A 20,741-nucleotide genomic window follows, 5' to 3' on the forward strand; every position below is an offset into this window, starting at 1 on the left:
CTCAATACGGGACGTGTACTTTTGTTTCTAAATACGGGACGATTCCGTTTTTTAAGGGACGGTTGGCAACCCTAGTTTCCGTTTACGCTAGCCAGACAGCATGCTAATGCTAAGCTAACCAAGAACCCAGAGTGACATTAAAGCTGAGTAAATGCTGACCCCAGACCAGCACTGTGACAAAGTGAGCTGCTGCTAAACCTGAACAGGTAACAAACTTATAAGCAGTCAGCCTGCAGGTTTCTACCTGTTCATGTTTCTACAGTAGAATCACTTTGACGTGTCTTTTTGCTGGTTTCATCTTTGATTTGTGTTCATACCTAAATACTCAGAAAAATCACGTGTGTCCTCATCAGGATCTGTGTTGGTGTGTGGGGCTGTAGCTTTATATTGTTAAATGGTCATAATGAGACAGTGCTTCAGCTCATTTTACACAGTAAAATGAAAGTAATGTTATGCGGGGTATAAGTATTTTCTTGTGGATATAATTAAGTAACGTACTCATTACCTTTAATAAAAGTGTTCTGTGTCATAATTACTTTTTTGAGTAATGACCCAACACTGATAACAACAAAGAGGAAACACATCCAACATGCACAAACATTTGACCCACAACATGCAGTTGTTTGATATTCTGCTTAATGATGGTGGTGACTGTCAAAGCAGAGCTACTGAGAATCAGTAAAACCCACTATTGATCTTGTAATAAATCATATGATCAATAGTGGGTCAGCGACCCTCTTTCTTTCTTTTCCTCAAGGGTTTAAATATCTGGGACTGTGCAGTGTTTGGTTTTAGAACTGAAGAAGCTTCTCAGATGAAACGTCTTCAAGAAATTTAAAGGAGTCTCTTTTATTTCCAAGCTCTTTAGATTATCATGACCTGGATGACTGAGAACCTACAGACATATTGACCTGGTTTCTAGGTTACATTACAGTCAGAGGTCAGCGACTGTAACTCAGTTACTTCTGTTAATGAGTGTTTTTGGTTTACCTCTCAGACTGACTGAAGTCCACAAGAAGATGATGTTGGAGGAAGAGGAGGACAGTCCAGAGTCTGCAGGATCCAGCCGTCCGTCTGTGACCAGTGACCGGTCCAAAGGTCACAATCCAAACTTCAGTGATGAAACTGGACCATCGAGGTCAGAGAGCTGAACTCACTGAGTTAACAGAAATAGTTCTGCACTAACATTATACATTATTATATTATATATATATATATACTGTTGATTCTGGTTGATTTTATGACTGGGTTGGTTTGTGTGCTGAGAGGAAATGAAAATGAATTTCTAACAAAAGTTAGTTTTGTCCAGTTTTCCTGTAAAAAGCTGTACTCTCATCTAAGAGGACTGTTACTGACAGGAAGCAGCTGCATTATCTGCAGTCTGTGTGATCAGAGCTGCTTCAATGACTTTATTGAAGAATTTATCATTAAATAAAACGTGTTTGTCTGCAGAGGTCAGAGGTCCCCGTCTGGAGGATCCAGCCGTCTGTCTGTGACCAGTGACCGGTCCAAAGGTCACAATCCAAACTTCAGTGATGAACCTGGACCAATGAGGTCAGAAAACTGTGATGAGTTCCGTTACATATTTGTGTTTTCCTGGATGAATTTGATCTGAAAATCCTCTGATTTTTACTAAGATCCATTAAAAAGCACCAAAAGTTGATTCTGTTCATCTGGAAGTAGCGTTTTCAGTGGGAGAAACGTTTCGTCACTCATCCAAGTGACTTCTTCAGTCTCAGCTGACTACAAGTTTCCCCAATCTTATAAACAGTACATTTGCATAATGACTGAAACCAGCCCACTGAAGGAACAATAGGCTGGGAGGTCAGTTCCTTGATCATTAATATGCAAATTCTCATGACCATTGATCAACAACCAGTGATCGAAGCCCACTGATCAATGGTTGGGGAATGGCTGCAATCACAGCATTGTAAGATGGCGAAAGATGTACCCTTAGACCCCCTCCTCGATTCAGAGATTATCTTTCCCTTTTCACGTAAATGGCCTCCTTGACCCCGCGTTTAAACCAGCGTTCTTCCCTGTCCAGGATGTGTACATCCTCATCATTGAAAGAGTGTCTACTGGCCTGTAGGTGTAAATAGACTGCAGAGTCCTGGCCTGACGAGGTAGCTCTTCTATGTTGTGCCATCTGCTTCACCAGAGGTTGTTTGGTTTCCCCGATGTATAAATCCTGGGAATCCTCCTGGCACTTAACAGCGTACACTATGTTACTCTGTTTGTGTCGGGGGACACAATCCTTGGGGTGGAACATTTTTTGGCGCAGCATGTTTTGGGGTTTAAAAGCCACAGAGACGCGGCGTTTAGAAAAAATGCATCTCAACTGCTCCGATACTCCTGACAGATACGGGATCACTACAGGTTTTCGCTTGGGCAGCGGTTGTCCTTCTCTGCTGGATCGGCTGGAGCTTTCTTTAGGTGCCTTTCCTGCTTTGACAAAAGTCCAGCTGGGATAACCACAATTACTCAGGGCCTTCTTGATGTGCTGTTCTTCTGCTTCCCTGGCCGCTGTGTCTTTGGGGGTGGTGTTCGCTCTGTGTTGTAGCGTCCTGATGACACCCAGTTTGTGCTCCAGTGGATGATGAGAGTCAAACCTTAGATACTGATCCGTATGTGTAGGTTTACGGTACACGTCAGCTTTTAGATGTCCCCCATTACAGATGGAAATCTCACAGTCTAAGAAGGCTAACCTGCCACTTTTCATATCCTCCCTGGTGAATTTGATGTGTCGGTCCACCGAGTTAATGTGATCCATGAATTCTGGTACGTCCTGAGATTTGATTTTCACCCAGGTTTCATCCACATATCTGAACCAATGACTTGGTGGTGTTCCAGGGTAGGATAACAAAGCCCTCTTTTCCACTTCTTCCATGTACAAATTGGACATGACGGGTGAAACTGGGCAACCCATGGCACACCCATGTTTCTGCCTGTAGAACTGAGCCTTGTATGTGAAGTAGGTGGAATGAAGACACAGTTCCACAAGCAAACACACTTGGTCGATACTGAGAGTGGTCCTGTTGCTGAGGTTGGGGTCATCCTGTAATCTTTTACGAAGTACCTCCAACACTTCCGTGACTGGGATGCAAGTGAAGAGAGATGTAACGTCGTACGAGACCATGGTTTAATCTGCCTCCATAATGACATCTTGAAATGTTTCTCCCACTTAAAACGCTACGTCTAGATGAACAGAATCAACTTTTGGAGATTTACTTACCTGGATGATTGAGCATGCATCAAGACATTCATTAAAAAGAAAACAATGAAAAAACAAAGATAAAAATCTTAGACTTGGTCATTTGCTGTTTCAGGACAGTGATGCTCATATCTCTGGGGAAAGTCTGTACTGAGTGGGTTCATGTTTGTATTTAAAGAACAGAGCTGGTTGGTGTTAGGATGCCTGGGTCGTTGACCCAGGGTTTTGAGTTTATTGTATTATTTATAATTTCTATTCTTTGGTTTCTTCGTTAGAGTTATGTATTATGGTTTATGTCTCTGTGTAATCCTTAGTTGCTATATCCCCGTGTCCAGTCAGTGTCTGTCTGCCCTGGTCCCATGTCTTTGTTCCCTTTGTTGCAGTGCCTGCATGTGAGTCTGTGTCTTTAGTTCAGTCTGTGTTATGTTTCCTCTTTTATTTTGAAGGTCCATGTCTGATGTTAATGTATCTGGTTTTGCTTCCTCTTGTCTCGTTAGGCCTGATTTGCCCCAGCTGTGTTTCCCTCCTGTTACCTATTCCCTGATTGCTCCCTCTATGTATTTAAGCCCTGTGATTCTCTGTGTCCGTGTCGCGATCTACCCTTATTTTGCTGTGTGTTCTGTCTGTGTAAAGTTTACCTTGGAGTCTCAGTTTTGTTACTTTTTTTGGACTTCAGCATTAAAGCTGTATTTATGTTCACCTTTGACTTCCGTGAGTCTGCATTTTGGGTCCTTCATATCACCACTCCTGCCTGCACACAGCCTGCACGTAACACTTGGTCTCTGATTCTCATGTCTTTATGTCTGATCTGTTAAACAGTCTGAGAGGTCACAAAGAGACCCAGGGTAACATCTAAGCAGCTAAAGCCTGGCTCATACTGGCTGCTGTTAATGAGACCTCCATCAATTCAATTCAATTTTATTTATATAGCGCCCAATCGCAACAACAGTCGCTTCAAGGCGCTTTATTTTGTACTCAGCTCCAAGCTGCCTGTCATAGGGTTGTGTCAAGATGGCGCCTGTGTGTATCTTAGCCGCTATTGAGGAGCAGTCCCCACTGGCCCCAGGATGTCAGGAGTTATCAAATATCCCGCCTGTGGAAATCTTTGATTCCATTGGTCTTCTCACAACCAGGAGTCTAAAACCTAAAACCCAGCCTTGGTTGAATAATCTTACCAGATCATTGTTATCAATCAGAAGGCTGTAAGAGCAGCAGAAACAAAGTATTTCTCCAAGATCACGTCTAATAACTGTCACAGACCTCATATTTTATTTAGTGTTATTTACTGGGCTCTAAGTCATCCTACTGCTGCTCCTCTTGTAGAATCACTGAGTCTCATGAGAAAGTCAGACAGTGACACAAAGCAAACAAGTTGTTCTTCTAAAGGACGGTAAAAGGAAAAAAAAAGTTTTATAAGCACTAAACGAACTCAAACTCTGGATCCTAATCCAGCAGAAATATTGTAGAAGTTCCTCAACTGAAAATCCACCAACACCCAGAGCTGAAGCTGCTCTGTGTGAAGGACTGAGCTCAGATTCCCTCAGTGATGTAGGATTGATCAGCAGTTACACAAATGTTTATAGTTGTTCCAGTTTCTGTAGGAAAGGTTTCACATTTGTATCTTATAGATGGAGAACACTTTGTGCCTTGGGGAGATCAGTTCATCTTCTGCTCACTGAACTGTTGACACAAACAGACATTTGAAGCTTTTCCATGTAAATGTTTGGAAGCTTCAAGCATTCATCTGTCCACGTAGTCTGATGTTTTACTGCTGTGTGTGTGGGAACATCTGTCTGAAGCATCTTCTTACTCTGTACACACATAACTACACTGACTGGGAGCCAATGAATATGTAGACTATCACCATGACAACAAGTTGTTTGAGGTCAGTCCCAAAGTCGAATCTGTGATTGTTCAAACTCCAGAAACATATCATGCTGTTGTTGTAGATTCATTGCAGCTGACAAAGCTTTACAGGACAGAAGCTGCTAGAAAGAGTGAAGAGCAGGAACAACACACAGCTCAAAGTCCAATACTAATGCGCATACTCAGGATAATTATTCAAATATGCAGATCAGGTGGTTAAATGTTCATTGAGCACCAGTTTGCCTGTCATGAGCCACCGTACCTGTGTTGTGTAAATCAGTACACACCTGTGCTTGGGTGGATTAACTCTTCAATGAAATAACATCCGGAGTGTTCACTTGACTAACTTAATTCAGATGAAGTTATTTGAGCAGAAGTCTACTGGATCTTTATCCTCGGCTTGAACTAATTCTTCATGATTCCTCCACAGAGTGGACCAGGAGAGCTCAGAGCTTCCCAGTGGTCAGTCTGCCCAGCAGCATCAAACACACCTGGACTCCATATTTATGGTCTGTACATGTACAAAAACTACTTTTACATCTATTCTGTTCACAGTCATCTCCATGCTGATCTTTATAGACCAGTGGATTGTCAGTGTGTCCAACATGGATCTGATGTTTGGTTCCATGATTTCAGTCTGATTGGCTCATTCATAAAGTATTCTGTTCTAGCTGCTGGAGGACAACATCATCACTTTTGTGAAGAATGAGCTGAAGAAGATCCAGAAGGTTCTGAGTCCAGATTACCCCGAATGCTTAGAGAGTCAGAGAAACAGCAGCAGCGAGGCATTTGTGAAGATCACACTGGACTTTCTGAGGAGAATGAAGCAGGAGGAGTTGGCTGACCATCTGCAGAGCAGTAAGAGGATATCTCTGAATATTTAAGCTCTCTCAAGAGATGAATAACATTTGTTCAAAAAAAGTTGTCATATGGTATTTGTAAATAATGAAGTAATATTCTTTGTTTATTTATTGAGAACATCTTGCTGAAGTTTGTCAACGTAAACTTAAATCTGAGCTGAAGAAGAAGTTCCAGTGTGTGTTTGAGGGGATCGCAAAAGCAGGAAACCCAACCCTTCTGAATCAGATCTACACAGAGCTCTACATCACAGAGGGAGGGACTGCAGAGGTCAATGATGAACATGAGGTCAGACAGATTGAAAAAGCATCCAGGAAACCAGACAGACCAGAAACAACAATCAGACAAGAAGACATCTTTAAAGCTTCACCTGGAAGAGATGAACCAATCAGAACAGTGCTGACAAAGGGAGTGTCTGGCATTGGAAAAACAGTCTTAACACAGAAATACACCTTGGACTGGGCTGAAGAAAAAGCCAACCAGGACATCCAGTTCATATTTCCATTCACTTTCAGAGAGCTGAATGTGCTGAAAGAGGTAAAGTTCAGCTTGGTGGAACTTGTTCATCACTTCTTTATTGAAACCAAAGAAGCAGGAATCTGCAGTTTTGAAGACTTCCAGGTTCTGTTCATTTTTGATGGTCTGGATGAGTGTCGACTTCCTCTGGACTTCCATAAAACTACAATCCTAACTGACCCTAGAAAGTCCACCTCAGTGGATGTGCTGCTGACAAACCTTATCAGGGGGAAACTGCTTCCCTCTGCTCACCTCTGGATAACCACACGACCTGCAGCAGCCAATCAGATCCCTCCTGCATGTGTTGGCATGGTGACAGAGGTCAGAGGGTTCACTGACCCACAGAAGGAGGAGTACTTCAGGAAGAGATTCAGAGACAAGAAGTATTCCAACAGGATCATCTCCCACATCAAGACATCACGAAGTGTCCACATCATGTGCCACATCCCAGTCTTCTGCTGGATCACTGCTACAGTTCTGGAGGATGTGCTGAAAACCAGAGAGGGAGGACAGCTGCCCAAGACCCTGACTGAGATGTACATCCACTTCCTGGTGGTTCAGGCCAAAGTGAAGAAGGTCAAGTATGATGGAGGAGCTGAGACAGATCCACACTGGAGTCCAGAGAGCAGGAAGATGATTGAGTCTCTGGGAAAACTGGCTTTTGATCAGCTGCAGAAAGGAAACCTGATCTTCTATGAATCAGACCTTACAGAGTGTGGCATCGATATCAGAGCAGCCTCAGTGTACTCAGGAGTGTTCATACAGACCTTTAAAGAGGAGAGAGGACTGTACCAGGACAAGGTGTTCTGCTTCATCCATCTGAGTGTTCAGGAGTTTCTAGCTGCTCTTCATGTCCATCTGACCTTCATCAACTCTGGACTCAATTTGCTGGAAGAACAACAAATTACTACTAAGAAGTTTAAATTATTTAGAAAAATTAGCAATTTAACATCGGTCTACCAGAGTGCTGTGAACAAGACTTTACAGAGTCCAAATGGACACCTGGATTTGTTCCTCCGCTTCCTCCTGGGTCTTTCACTGCGGACCAATCAGACTCTCCTTCGAGGTCTGCTGACACAGAGAGGATGTGACTCACAGACCAATCAGGAAACAGTCCAGTACATCAAGGAGAAGCTCAGTGAGAATCTGTCTGCAGAGCAAAGCATAAATTTGCTCCACTGTCTGAATGAACTGAATGATTGTTCTCTAGTGGAGGAGATCCAACAGTCCCTGAGTTCAGGAAGTCTCTCCACAGATAAACTGTCTCTTCCTCAGTGGTCAGCTCTGGTCTTCATCTTACTGTCATCAGAAAAAGATCTGGATGTGTTTGACCTGAAGAAATACTCTGCTTCAGAGGAGGCTCTTCTGAGGCTGCTGCCAGTGGTCAAAGCCTCCAACAAAGCTCTGTAAGTAAATATGTGCTCATACCTTCATTTGTTGTTTCTGTAAAAATCAGAGACAAACAATTAAAAATAATCAAGCTAAACAGTGTATTAGATGCTCTAAAAGTAACAAAACAGTCCTCAATATTTGTAGTTAAGATGATGATTGTTTTAATATTTCATAGCAGTCAAAAGTGTCGTGTTTTTCTAGTTTTATAAACTAAATTCAGTGCATCCCTCAGTTAAAGATGCAGTAGAAGGTGTTCGTTACAGCCTCACTGGTACAGTCGCTCTGTATGGTGTGTCCAGTCTCTGTAGCTGCTGGTGAACTGAATCGTATGTCTGGTGTTGCTTTAGGGTTCCTCATACCAGATCTAAGAACAATCTTGTAAAAAAAACGATTTCTTTTTATACGTTACATTCAGTTTTTCCTTATGTTTAAGGAAATACTGCTCAACCATTGTTCTTGGTTGAGCAGCATTTCTCTTCAGCCTGACCCAGTGCACTCGGTTCAGAATAATTCACCTGTCAACACCAAGCACCTCCAGCATCCATTTAACCAAAATAGAAGCATAGGTCTGATCCTTCAGGAACCTTCAGCTTTCCTAGCCCTAAGTTGTTTCCAAGACCAGGTCTTTTGTTCTGTTTCTAATGCATATCATTTAAACACAGTCTTCTGTAGTCACCTGATTTCTATTTGTTTTGCATATTTATCATAATTGCATGTTGTAGATCATCAAACAAATTTTAATATTAGAGAAAGAGATGTCTTAGTCATAACTTGGTTTGAAACTAACCTTGAGTGGCACCACCTCTTATTTTTTTTTCCCCATTGCTTTACTGATTACTTATTTTCAAAAGTAATTGGTTACTAGTAACTTAAAGCAAGAGATCTTTCAGCCCAATTCTATTTTTTCTGCATGATCCATCGTATAAAATTGAATCTAATGGAAAAGTCTCTTTTTAAAAATAGTTTTATTAGTTTTAATCTTATAATTTCACGCGCATTACATTGTTTGGTTTTTTTCCCGCCTGTCCCGTTTGGTTCTTGTCTAAAGAATTATTGTCTAAAGGCCAACAAAGATGACCAATGGATATACTTTACCAAATGGACCATCCCGGGCTCATTTTATTCACCTTTGTTTTTATTGTTTATTTTATTTTGCTTTTACTTGCTACATACTGGGGGAAGAAAAGGGAGAAAGAAAGAGAGGTAGGGGAAGAAAAACAGCGGGGAAGAGGAATGGTGATAAAGGGCAAAAAACAGAGACAAACAAAACAAAAAATACATATATCAATCACCTAGATCACCTGTTGAGGAAAAAAAAAAAAAGAAAACAAGCAAAAAAAAGAGAAATATAATAAACAACATAATCGCAATAATCTATGTGAATATAACAGTAAATGCTAAATATTGAATATTATTGTGCAGCACGTAAAATCGACAGCGCACAGTGTGCTTTCAGGTAGGAGCCAAAAAGGGTGTAGTTTGTGTCTCTGAGCACCCGTGTGTACACCTGTGAGCATGAACGCGCTTGTTTTTAAAAGGTTCCTTCATGTAATGATCTGCTAGAGGGTGTGGGGAGCCACAGCCCCGTCCTCCAGGGCATGAAGCAGGTATGGAGGAGATCAAAACTCCAGACATCCAGAGGCCCTCAGAACACAAGAGACCAAGGAAGACCAACGGAGAGGAAACCGTGCCACTATCCCGGAAAGAGTTGAGGAGAGCCCCAGATAAGGGGTCACTGAGCAGCTGCTGAGCAGGAGCCGTCGGGGGTTGCAGTGACATGCCCGTGAGCTCCAGTGGGAAGGAGTGGGAAGAGGGAGGCAGCTGGAGATGGGGAGGGAAGGAAGGGAGGGGCAAGTGGCCCCACAGAGCCTGGGGCACCCCACCCGACCCCACCACAGAGAAAACTGCACCCACCCCATCATCCACTCATCTCCCAGACTACACAAGACTATAGACACCCAGACTGAGTTCTTTCTCCACCTCTCCTATATCTCTACCCCACCTGCAGAGTGAGTTCCTGGAGTGAGGAGACCTGCAAATATGTAGCAGCCTCCCCCACCAGTTGAAGAGCCCCTCAGGTGGCTCGATGCACTGGTGGCACCCCGCGCCAGGGCTGAGAGTCCTGGCCCCTAGCCCTGCCAGTGTAGCAGAAATGATGGATGATGATAGCAGCAGCAGCCGCTCTTCTCTGGGCGAGTAGCTTAATGTTGTTCGTGTGTAATTTACGTTGAGTACGCTAACCACGTTATTAAATTAATGCACGTAAGGTGAACTAGCAAACACCGTTGTAGTTACATGCGGCTGGCTTCTTGTTTGATAGAGCAATACCATATACAGTGGGATGCAAACGTTTGGGCAACCTTGTTAATAGTCATTATTTTCCTGTATAAATCGTTGGTTGTTACAATGGTAAATGGCCTGTATTTGTATAGCGCTTTACTAGTCCTTAAGAACCCCAAAGCACTTTACACATCCAGTCATCCACCCAGTCACACACACATTCACACACTGGTGAAGGCAAGCTACATTGTAGCCACAGCCACCCTGGGGCGCACTGACAGACAATAAAAAATGTCAGTTAAATATATCATATAAGAGACACACACAGTGATATTTGAGAAGTGAAATGAAGTTTATTGGATTTTCAGAAAGTGTGCAATAAATGTTTAAACAAAATCAGGCAGGTGCATAAATTTGGGCACCACAAAAAAGAAATGAAAAAATTTTTTAGTAGATCCGCCTTTTGCAGAAATTACTGCCTCTAAATGCTTCCTGTAGGTTCCAATGAGACTCTGGATTGTGATTGAAGGTATTTTGGACCATTCCTCTTTACAAAACATCTCTAGTTCATTCGGGTTTGATGGCTTCCGAGCATGGACAGCTCTCTGTAACTCACACCACAGATTTTCAATAATATTCAGGTCTGGTGACTGAGATGACTGTTCCAGAACGTTTTACTTGTTCCTCTGCATGAATGCCTTAGTGGATTTTGAGCAGTGTTTCAGGTCTTTGTCTTGTTGAAAGATCCAGCCCCGGCACAGCTTCAGCTTTGTCACTGAATCCTGGACATTGGTCTCCAGAATCTGCTGATACTGAGTGGAATCCATGTGTCCCTCAACTTTAACAGAAAAGGCTTCCTCTGCATCACTCTCGCATAAAGCATCTCCTTGTGGAAAGTGTGCCGAATGGTTGAACGATGCACAGTGACTCCATCTGCTGCAAGATGATGTTGTAGGTCTTTGGTGCTGGTCTGTGGGTTGACTCTGACTGTTCTCACCATTCGTCCCTTCTGTCTATCCGAGATTTTTCTTGGTCTGCCACTTCGAGCCTTAACTTGAGCCTGTGGTCTTCCATTTTCTCAATATGTTCCAAACTGTGGAAACTGACAGCTTAAATCTCTGAGACAGCTTTCTGTATCCTTCCCCTAAACCATGATGGTCAACAGTCTTTGTCTTCAGGTCATTTGAGAGTTGTTTTGAGAACCCCATGTTGCTACTCTTCAGACAAAATTAAAAGAGGAGGGAAACTTACAATTGACCCCTTAAATACTCTTTCTCATTATTGTATTCATCTGTGTATGTAGGGTCAGGGGTCACTGAGCTTACCAAGCCAATTCGAGTTCCAATAATTAGTTCTAAAGTTTTTGGAATCAATAAAATGACAACAGTGCCCAAATTGATGCATCTACCTGATTTTGTTTAAACAATTATTGCACACTTTCTGTAAATGCAATAAACTTCATTTCACTTCTCAAATATCACTGTGTGTGTCTCCTATATGATATATTTAACTGACATTTTTTATTGTAAAAACCAACGAAAACAACCAACCAAAATAATGACTATTAACAAGGTTGCCCAAACTTCTGCATCCCACTGTATGCCCTATAGCTACAGAAAAGGCTAACATTGTTATCTTTTTACAAAAAAACAGCTAAACATGAGAGGTTTTAGGACAAAGTTTGTTTTCCATTGTTTGAGCACCGGTTCCAACCAAAATAGGTATGTTGTATCAACAGAAAAGGATAATCATGGTTATCATTTTGCTGGAAAAAAAACCCCTGCTAAAAATATAAACATAAGAGGTTTTTGGACAAAGTCTGTGTTCTCTATTCTTTAAGCACCAGTTTGAGCACCGGTTTGAGCACCGGTTCGAGCACCGGCACTGTTTCAAAAGTACCGGTTTGGCATCGGTATCGGATAAAACCTAAACAATACCCATCCCTAGTCCTGTCGCTCTTAAATCTATTTTCACCTGTTTAGCAGGAGCGGAGCAATTGGAGATCTGCCCAGTGCCACAGCAGTCATGCCATTGGGTGGATCTGGGGGTTTCTTTGTTGATTTCACATTGCCGTGGCGGCTTGCCTAGATGGTTGATCAGATTTGAAGTTTCGCAGTAGAAAGAAGTTTTCTTCCCACGAAGAGTGTACAGCGGACACTAATTTTAGTCACATTTTACAAAATAAAACTTGAAGTAATTTAAGTATTTCCACGCTTTTAACGCTGTATGGTTGTACTCTGACGTTGCCACGGACGTCACACATGCTTACATCATTGTTATGAGACACTTACAAACAAACACAAACTGCATTGCTAAACTGTAAAAGTAACGCAGCATGCTTACAGAAAAGTAACAGTAATCTACTTTTTTGCAATAGTAATCCCTTACGTTATTTGTTACTTTAAAAAGTAATCGGATTACAGTAACGCGTTACTGCCCATCTCTGGCCATAATTGTGTCCAGTTCAAAGGTAAAGTCTGGACTTCATATCTTAAACTACACCCAGCCTTAGCTCACTATCTTGGTAGCAGCCTCTTTTCTTGGTGTGTGTGTGTGTGTGTGTGTGTAAACAGACTTCGCCTCCAAGTGAAACTATGCCAACATCATCACTGCTGTTGTGTATTTTTAAGCTGCTTCCTGTTGGCTTCAGCTGTTTGGCGTTTCCATTTTCTAAACTTCTACATTCTGAACTTTCGTCAGCTCTGTACAGATTTTGAAACACTGAATGATTTCAAGCACACACTTTGTCTAATAAACTTACATCTTTCGTTCTTTATACAGATTGTGGGACTGTGGTTTGTCAGAGATCAGCTGTGATTATCTGGCAGCAGCACTGAAGTCCAACCCCTCCCACCTGATAGAACTGGACCTGAGCCTGAACAACCTGCAGGATTCAGGAGTGAAGCAGCTGTGTTGTTTTCTGGAGAGTCCAGGATGTGGACTTGTAACTCTGAGGTCAGTCTCCATGTTTTAGTTGTGCTGAGATGAATATGATGTGAAAGTTGTGCTGACACTTGGTAGGTAGTCAGATGCTTTCAGGTGAGCCGGAGGCTGAGATATTTACTGATGACATCACACTGAGTGTTGGTGAATATGATGTTTACTTGTGAATGATTTCCAGCTTTGACTGTAGTGATTCCAGCAATAAGAAGTATTTGGACTGACAGACACATGTGGACAGCTTTTGCTCTGAGGGTGTAGACAGAGTCTGCCTCTGTGTGTACTAACTGTGTTCAAAGTGTCTGTAGCTGCCCACTTGGAATTACCACTCATAACGCAGAGAGCTTCGACTGATGCAACTTTATTCTCTCCTCTTTAAACCACTGACAATATGGCACCATGAAAACTATAAAGATGCACAAACAAATGCAATAATAGCATTTAAGTGGAAAGTGCAGAAATGTTCACATTTTACTATATAGAAAATTATTTTGATGAACTCAAATCGTGACACTGACATAAATCAACAGCTTTTAAAAATTTATGTTACAGCATTTAATAAAATGAATTAACGACAACATTTCTGTCTCTTAAATACATAAACAATCATTTGCAATCATTAAACCAATCTCTTTCTGCTTCCAAGGGTGCTAATCATGCTGACCCTGCTAGCAACCTCCTCCATGAGCATCTCCTAGCTAGTCATTCCACACCACAAACAAATGACATGCATATACAAAAAAACCTGAATTCAACTATATTGTGTAAACTTTCCAAAGTTTTAGCATGTGACAGGTAAATAAAATACATAATTCTGCGTCAGTATTTTTAAAAAAAATAAAGTTTTTCACTCACTCTGAAGCAACATGTTTGTGTTGTTTCACTGAGAACAGAACAGGAAGTCTCACACAATAAAAGAGGAAGTGCTATGGTACTCTTTCAGAATAAAAGTGTAAAAGTAAAGTGGCTTTGCCGGCATTTACAGTGTCAGCTAATCACAGCTTCATGTTTTCATTTAGTGACACCATGAACACACAGTTGAAAATGTTCAGCTGACAGGACTGTTTTTTAATCCACACTTTGAAATTGGTTCCAGTTATTTCCTCCTCTCTTACAGGGAGCTCACCCCAACAGTTTAACATACAAGCATTTATTTTCAAAGCAGTTTATTAGAAACACATTTAAATTTCTAATTTTTAATATTCCAGCAAGCATAAGTAAGCCTGCAGTCTGAGAGTGCAGTGCTCTGTGAGCAGAATAAGGTGTTAATAAAAAGAATCAGCTCACATTAGATAATAAGGTATGTTCCAGGAAGTAGAGCATGCTCAGTTTTAGTTATGGAGCCCGATACTTCGATTCACCATGGCAACAGGTAAATAAAGAGCAGAGGCTCGGTGTGAATCCAGAGGAGCAGGAATATAAAGACGCACCAGTGCTGACCGTGACATAAAAACAGGAAGGAAGAAGAGTTTGAATCAGTGTGGGTCACTCTGTCATCATCACAGACTTAATAAAGTTTATACAAAATCCATCATTTATTCTAATGTCAATGCTCCTCGTCGAGCAGTTTGAAATTTGATTAGATGAATCCTAACTTTACATTTTGATTTGAAATCTAATGATTCAGCTGTAACCTGATTACATTTCATCATGAGATGTAATATGTTGGGTTTAAGTCACCCCTGCTGGTAAACAGAAACTGTTACTGAAAGCAACCACACAGACACCACAATAGTTTTACTTGCAAGGGGAGCGTCGGAGGGCAGTGCTGCCACTCGCCTGTCCAAGCAACTCAAACTCCTCTGCGTCCGCCTCACTTTTTATTGACAACAGAGGTCACACACAATTCAGTTAACCACGTGACAGTTTTAAGCAGGCATGTGTGTGTGAGCAAAGTATACGCCTATGTGTGTGTGTGTCTTTGTCTTTTCCTGACACCATACAAGGCATGATATCAGTCACTCCAGTCGCCCTCATACAGAGTGTGACCTTTCACAAACTAACGTGCGTCATGCCGAAACAGCAGAAGTGAGTGTCTCGCTAAACTATAAAAACGGGAACTTGCCTAAGGTCATAGAAGTGTGAAATCTAAATGTGTAATGGGGATGCTTTGCACATGTCTGTGCAAAGCTGAAAATACAGCTCCTAATTATCCATCTCTTTCTGCACAATGACAACCATATTAGGACACATAAAAGCAATGGTCACATGACTTTGTGCTAATGACAATCTTAAAATAATTAACTCTAATATAATCAGATTACAATCAGAGTGTCTGCAGCTGCTTTGAAAAAGATTGACTTCAGTTTTAGTCTTAAAGTAATTTCAGCCTCATCTTCACTCAGATATTTACATCATCTCCAAGATCCACCTGTGACATACATGTTTTCATCAGTGTGATTGATTCTAATCAAACAATTATGGATCACTGATCACTGTGCAACACAGTAAAGGTTTACAGTGCAGGAAACTTCCAATCTGACAGCAACACTGACCACAAAGTCTCAGAGTTAGAAAGATGGAGATCATAGATTTTATCCGGAGCTGATGGTAAATCTGTACTGCCATTGCCGTCCCCATCCTGATATATTGATCACTGATTGGCTGTAAAAGCTTCATGTTTAGCAAACTAATGTTTAACTGGGATTTCCGCTTTTGTAACAAAGTACAGTGGTCCTTCGTTTATCGCAGGAGTTACGTTCTAAAAATAACCCACCATAGGTGAAATCTGCAAAGTAGCCAACTTTATTTTTCACAATTATTACAGATAGAAAAATAAGTTGAGTATTCTAGAATTAAACCAAAGATCAAGGCCTCTTTTCAGGTCCAGAACATTAGAATAGAGCAGAATTCAACATGAATGAATCAATGGTACAGAAGTAGAGGAAGCAAGAAGAATGAGTTGAGTAAAGTTCAACTTATATGACTGTTTTGTTTCACTTAGTGCGCCTTATAATCCGGTGTGCCTTATGGTAAAATATGGTAACTTCTGTGTTCCTTTAGCATGTCCAGAAGTCGGACTTTTGGTGTGGTGGTTAGCATCTTCCTCTGCCTTTTGGGTGTTATCGCAGGTGCCTTTCATGGTGCAAAACGTTTTGTCGACATTGTTGTGTTTGTTGGGGAGAAAACTTACAAACATACAGTACAGCACTTCAGAGTCACACTGTAGCGATCGGACATTTATGTAAATTTGACAAGCTGAACACATTCAATACTGGACAGGAGACACGGCACAGAAGAGATTGATTGACAATGCTCTACAGCAAATCAGGATGCAGAACACAATGTGCTGTGTTTATTTGGGGGGGAAAAAAGCATGCAAAGTTGCACAAAAAAAATTGTGCGAAACAGCGAGGCCGCAAAAAGTGGACCACAATATGGCGAGGGACTACTGTGCACTTGTGGAGATGAACTCTCTCCTCTGAGCATTGACTTTATGAATGTGGAAATAACTCAGTGTCAGTCAGCTGTAGATCAGTGTACAAGCTTAGCCATGTAAGAAAGAACAGCTAACAGATGTGTGCTCCTCACATCTGTATGAATCATGATCATGTGTTTGAATGAATCTGTGACTGAACTGTAATAGTGTTAAAAAATAAATGTGATGAGGAAATGAATGAAAACAAAGTGTGATTAATGATGAAGAATGAGAAGAAGAAGCTGAAATCAGGTCATGATGGTGATGATGTCATGCTGCTAATGTTTCTCAGAACGTGCTGTACATGTTGCATTTACAGTAAAGAAACGGGAAATCATTGGGGAGCTGGGCACAAGGATTTCTGATGATCAACAATAATCTGATATGTGTTGATGTAGAAGTGAGTGAATCGTGTTCTGACGTTAATCATTCGAAAATGCTGCAGTTGTACAAGTTCCACTGATCCCAGAGGAAACTGGTATATGTTGAACAATAATATGATGGAGTTTCTTTAGGGCCACTTGGTTTGATTGTTCAATCCAACAGGCTCCAAAAGCCTTCTGCTCATTTCCTCGCTGGGTTCTTGATGGTCTTGTACCATCTCCCTGTCGTCCTCCTGGCTCCCTCTTTGCACTCACATGTGGAAAACCAAAGTTTTAGTGAACAGAAGATGATCATCAGTAACGCTGTCTTTAAAACACTCTTGTTAGAAATATACAATTTTAATGTGGAAAAATTATGAGTTTTTTTCTCTTGTGTTTGTTTGAAGCTGCTTCCTGTTGGCTTCAGCTGTTTGGAGTTTCTACATTCTGAACTTTCTTCAGCTCTGAAAAGATTATGACAAACTGAATGATTTCAAGCACACACTTTGTCTGATAAACTTACATCTTTCATTCTTTATACAGATTGAAGAGCTGTGGTTTGTCAGAGATTAGCTGTGATTATCTGACAACAGCACTGAAGTCCAACCCCTCCCATCTGAGAGAGCTGGACCTGAGCCTGAACAACCTGCAGGATTCAGGAGTGAAGCGGCTGTGTTGTTTTCTGGAGAGTCCAGGATGTGAACTTCAAACTCTGAGGTCAGTCAGCATGTTTTAGTTGTACTGAGATGAATATGATGTGAAAGGTTTGCTGACACTAAACTGCAGACATAAAGCTGATATTATACTGATCCACACAGAGGATCTTCATGGTAAAGTCTGTTTTCTTCTTCTCTGGTTTAGTTCATTGATTGTAGTAGAACGATTTTCACATTTCAAACAGTGATACTCAACATGTGGCCCGCGGTCCACACGCGGCCTGGCGACCTTTCCTAATTCAGAGAGAGGGGACCCTGGTTAACTGTGTAACATTATTCAAGGTATCAGACACAACAATGAATAATCCACAGCTGACTCTCTTTAGTAGGTCAAAGGTTACGGCACACCGCAATCTGTGAAACAGAAACCGTTTGGAGCAGGAATTATTGCACATTTACAAACTGACACTGCTGCACCGCATGCTAGGTAATGGTAACTGGTCAGGTATGGGTGTGTTAACGGCCGTGAGAGCCTCCGTGGCTGCAGAACACTGAAGAAGAGAAAAGAGAGATGGAGGAGGAAGAAAAGAGACGGAGATTAAGCAGAAGTTTAGCTCAAGAGAAGAGCTGTGTCTTTGTGGGTGGGGCTCAGGCAGCTCCGCCCACACAGTGACAGTGAAGCAGGTGAAGAGTAATAAATAAAGACTTTAACAGCAGACAGGATTTCATAAGCTGATGTACAAACATGTAGAATGATGTACCTGCCTGTTTTGTGTCAGGTACAAAAACAGGTCCATAAAGACTGAAGCGTGTCGCCATTCCTTTCCATATTCCTTAAATTCTACTGAGAGTTTCCAGAAGAGCAAACATCAAACATGCCTCCAAAAACGTGATGAGTCAGACTGACATAATTTCTACAGATAAAAATGTGAGCTCTCAGCAGGTCACTTCAATAAGAAGAACAAACAGTGCAGCAGGAATGACTATACCCACTAACATTCTGATATCCTGTGTTCCTGTTGTTCTACAGCATCATCATTAATGCTGCTCCGTCACTATCACTGCAGCTGACCAATCAGCTTTTGTGACATCATGTGATGCTCTGTGACTCAGCCTGGAGAAATGCTAAATGGCTAACCTGAGAAACAGTCAAAGTACTGATGAATTCTGCAAAGACTGCATGTTCAGTATGAGACGAGTTTGGTGGTACTGTGTGTGCACAGATGGACTCCACAGGAGATCTCCTTTATGAAGAAACTCTGAAAGCTTGTCCAACAGTGGGAAACATTTCAGAGAATATCTGTGAAGCAGAAGCTAAACATAATAATAGAAGAAAAGCAAAATAATGATCAAAATCCTGCTCTGAGCCATCATTTAAACATCACTATCAGACAGTAAAGGCTTCCAAAGACTGCTCACCTCTCAGACTCATTTAAAGATGCTTGTGCTGTCTACAGATCAGCTGACCTGGTGGGTCTCCGAGAACAACTTTGTTTCTTGGAGATAAAGGCTGAGCCCTTTAGAGCTTCATTTTTTTTTTAACTGAACAGAAGATGATCATCAGTAACACTGTCTTTAAAATACTCTTGTTAGAAATGTACGACTTTAATGTGGAAAAATTATGGTCTTTTCTCTTGCTGTGTTTGTTTGAAGCTGCTTCCTGTTGGCTTCAGCTGTTTGGAATTTCTATTTTCTAAACTTCTACTTTCTGAACTTTCTTCAGCTGTGAACAGATGATGTAACACTGAATAATTTCAAGCTCACACTTTTTCTAATAAACTCACATCTTTCATTGTTTATACAGATTGAAGAGCTGTGGTTTGTCAGAGATCAGCTGTGACTATCTGGGAGCAGCACTGAAGTCCAACCCCTCCAATCTGAGAGAGCTGAACCTGAGCCTGAACAACTTGCAGGACACAGGAGTGAAGCAGCTGTGTTGTTTTCTGGAGAGTCCAGGATGTGAACTTGAAACTCTGAGGTCAGGCACCATGTTTTAGTTGTGCTGAGATGAATATGATGTGAAAGGTTTGCTGACACTAAACTGCAGACATAAGGCTGATAATATACTGATCCACACTGAGAATCTTCATGGTAAACTCTCTTTTATTCTTCTCTGGTTTAGTCCATTGACTGTAGTAGAACAATGTTCACATTTCAAACAGTGATACTCAACACGTGGCCCACAGTACATACACGACCTGCTGACTTTTCCTAATTCAGAGAGAGGGGATCCTCATTAACTGTGTAGCATTTTTCCTCATGGTTCTAAGTATCAGACACAACAATAAATAATCCACAGCTGATTCTCTTTAGTGGGTCAAAGGTCACAGCACACCACAATCTGTGAAACAAACTGTTTTGAACAGGAATTATTGCACATTTACAAACTGACACAGCTGCATGGCATGCTGGGTAATGGTGACTGGTCAGGTAGCCAGATGCTTTCAAGTGAGCTGGAGGCTGAGATATTTACTGATGGCATCACACTGAGTGTTGGTGAATATGAAGTTTACTTGTGATTTGTTGATTTGAAATCTAATGATTCAGTTGTAATATGGTTACATTTCATCATGAAATGTAACCATATTACAATCAGAGCGTTACCAGAGCAGCTACCTTGAAAATGTTTGAGTTCAGTTTAAGTCTTAAAGTCATTTCAGCCTCATCTTCACTCAGATATTTACATCATCATCTCCAAGATCAACCTGTGACACACACGTTTCCATCAGTGTGATTGATTTGATCAGTGTGCAACTGTTTGCAGTGCAGGAAACTTCCAATTTGACCGCAACACTGTCCACAGAGTCTGAGTTACAAAGATGGAGATCATAGATTTTATCCTGAGCTGATGGTAAATCTGTAATGCTATAGCCGTCCCCATCCTAATATAATAATCACTGATTGGCTTTAAAAGCTTCATGTTTAGCAAACTAATATTTAACTGTAATTTAGGCTTTTGCAACAAAGTACACTTGTGTAGATGAACTCTCTCCTCTGAGCATTGATTTTATGAATGAGGAAATAACTCAGTGTCAGTCAGCTGTAGATCAGTGTACAAGCTTACCCATGTAAGAAAGAACAGCTAACAGATGTGTGCTCCTCACATCTGTATGAATCATGATCATGTGTTTGAGGGAATCTGTGGCTGAACTGTAATAGTGTTAAAAAATAAATGTGATGAGAAAATGAATGAAAACAAAGTGTGATTAATGATGAAGAATGAGAAGAAGAAGCTGAGA

General features: G+C 41.3%; 3 protein-coding genes across 11 annotated transcripts in view; 2 read left to right on the top strand and 1 right to left on the bottom strand.

Annotated features, from left to right (window-relative positions):
• Positions 1 to 20,741, top strand: part of LOC146521463 (programmed cell death 1 ligand 1-like) — a 283,173-nt gene that overhangs the window by 167,728 nt on the left and 94,704 nt on the right. The gene's annotated exons all lie outside the window — the stretch shown is intronic.
• Positions 1 to 20,741, bottom strand: part of LOC146521472 (uncharacterized) — a 63,398-nt gene that overhangs the window by 14,391 nt on the left and 28,266 nt on the right. The gene's annotated exons all lie outside the window — the stretch shown is intronic.
• Positions 1 to 20,741, top strand: part of LOC146521473 (NLR family CARD domain-containing protein 3-like) — a 36,907-nt gene that overhangs the window by 8,982 nt on the left and 7,184 nt on the right. For 5 of the 8 annotated variants that reach the window (XR_014873310.1, XM_085154941.1, XM_085154942.1 and 2 more), the window contains 8 exons: positions 998 to 1,138; positions 1,453 to 1,554; positions 5,511 to 5,589; positions 5,752 to 5,938; positions 6,057 to 7,860; positions 12,908 to 13,081; positions 17,390 to 17,563; positions 19,307 to 19,480. Coding sequence is in view for 7 of the 8 variants with exons in the window: in XM_085154941.1 (XP_085011067.1) it covers positions 1,020 to 1,138; positions 1,453 to 1,554; positions 5,511 to 5,589; positions 5,752 to 5,938; positions 6,057 to 7,860; positions 12,908 to 13,081; positions 17,390 to 17,563; positions 19,307 to 19,480 (2,813 nt within the window). In the remaining variant the exon portion in view is untranslated. Of the gene's footprint in view, positions 1 to 997; positions 1,139 to 1,452; positions 1,555 to 5,510; positions 5,590 to 5,751; positions 5,939 to 6,056; positions 7,865 to 12,907; positions 13,082 to 17,389; positions 17,564 to 19,306; positions 19,481 to 20,741 lie in introns of those variants that run through there. The other 3 variants (XM_085154945.1, XM_085154943.1, XM_085154947.1) reach the window with 3 other exon arrangements.

The sequence above is a fragment of the Neolamprologus multifasciatus genome, chromosome 3, assembly GCF_963576455.1.
Source record: "Neolamprologus multifasciatus chromosome 3, fNeoMul1.2, whole genome shotgun sequence".
In the NCBI taxonomy this organism is placed as follows: domain Eukaryota; kingdom Metazoa; phylum Chordata; class Actinopteri; order Cichliformes; family Cichlidae; genus Neolamprologus; species Neolamprologus multifasciatus.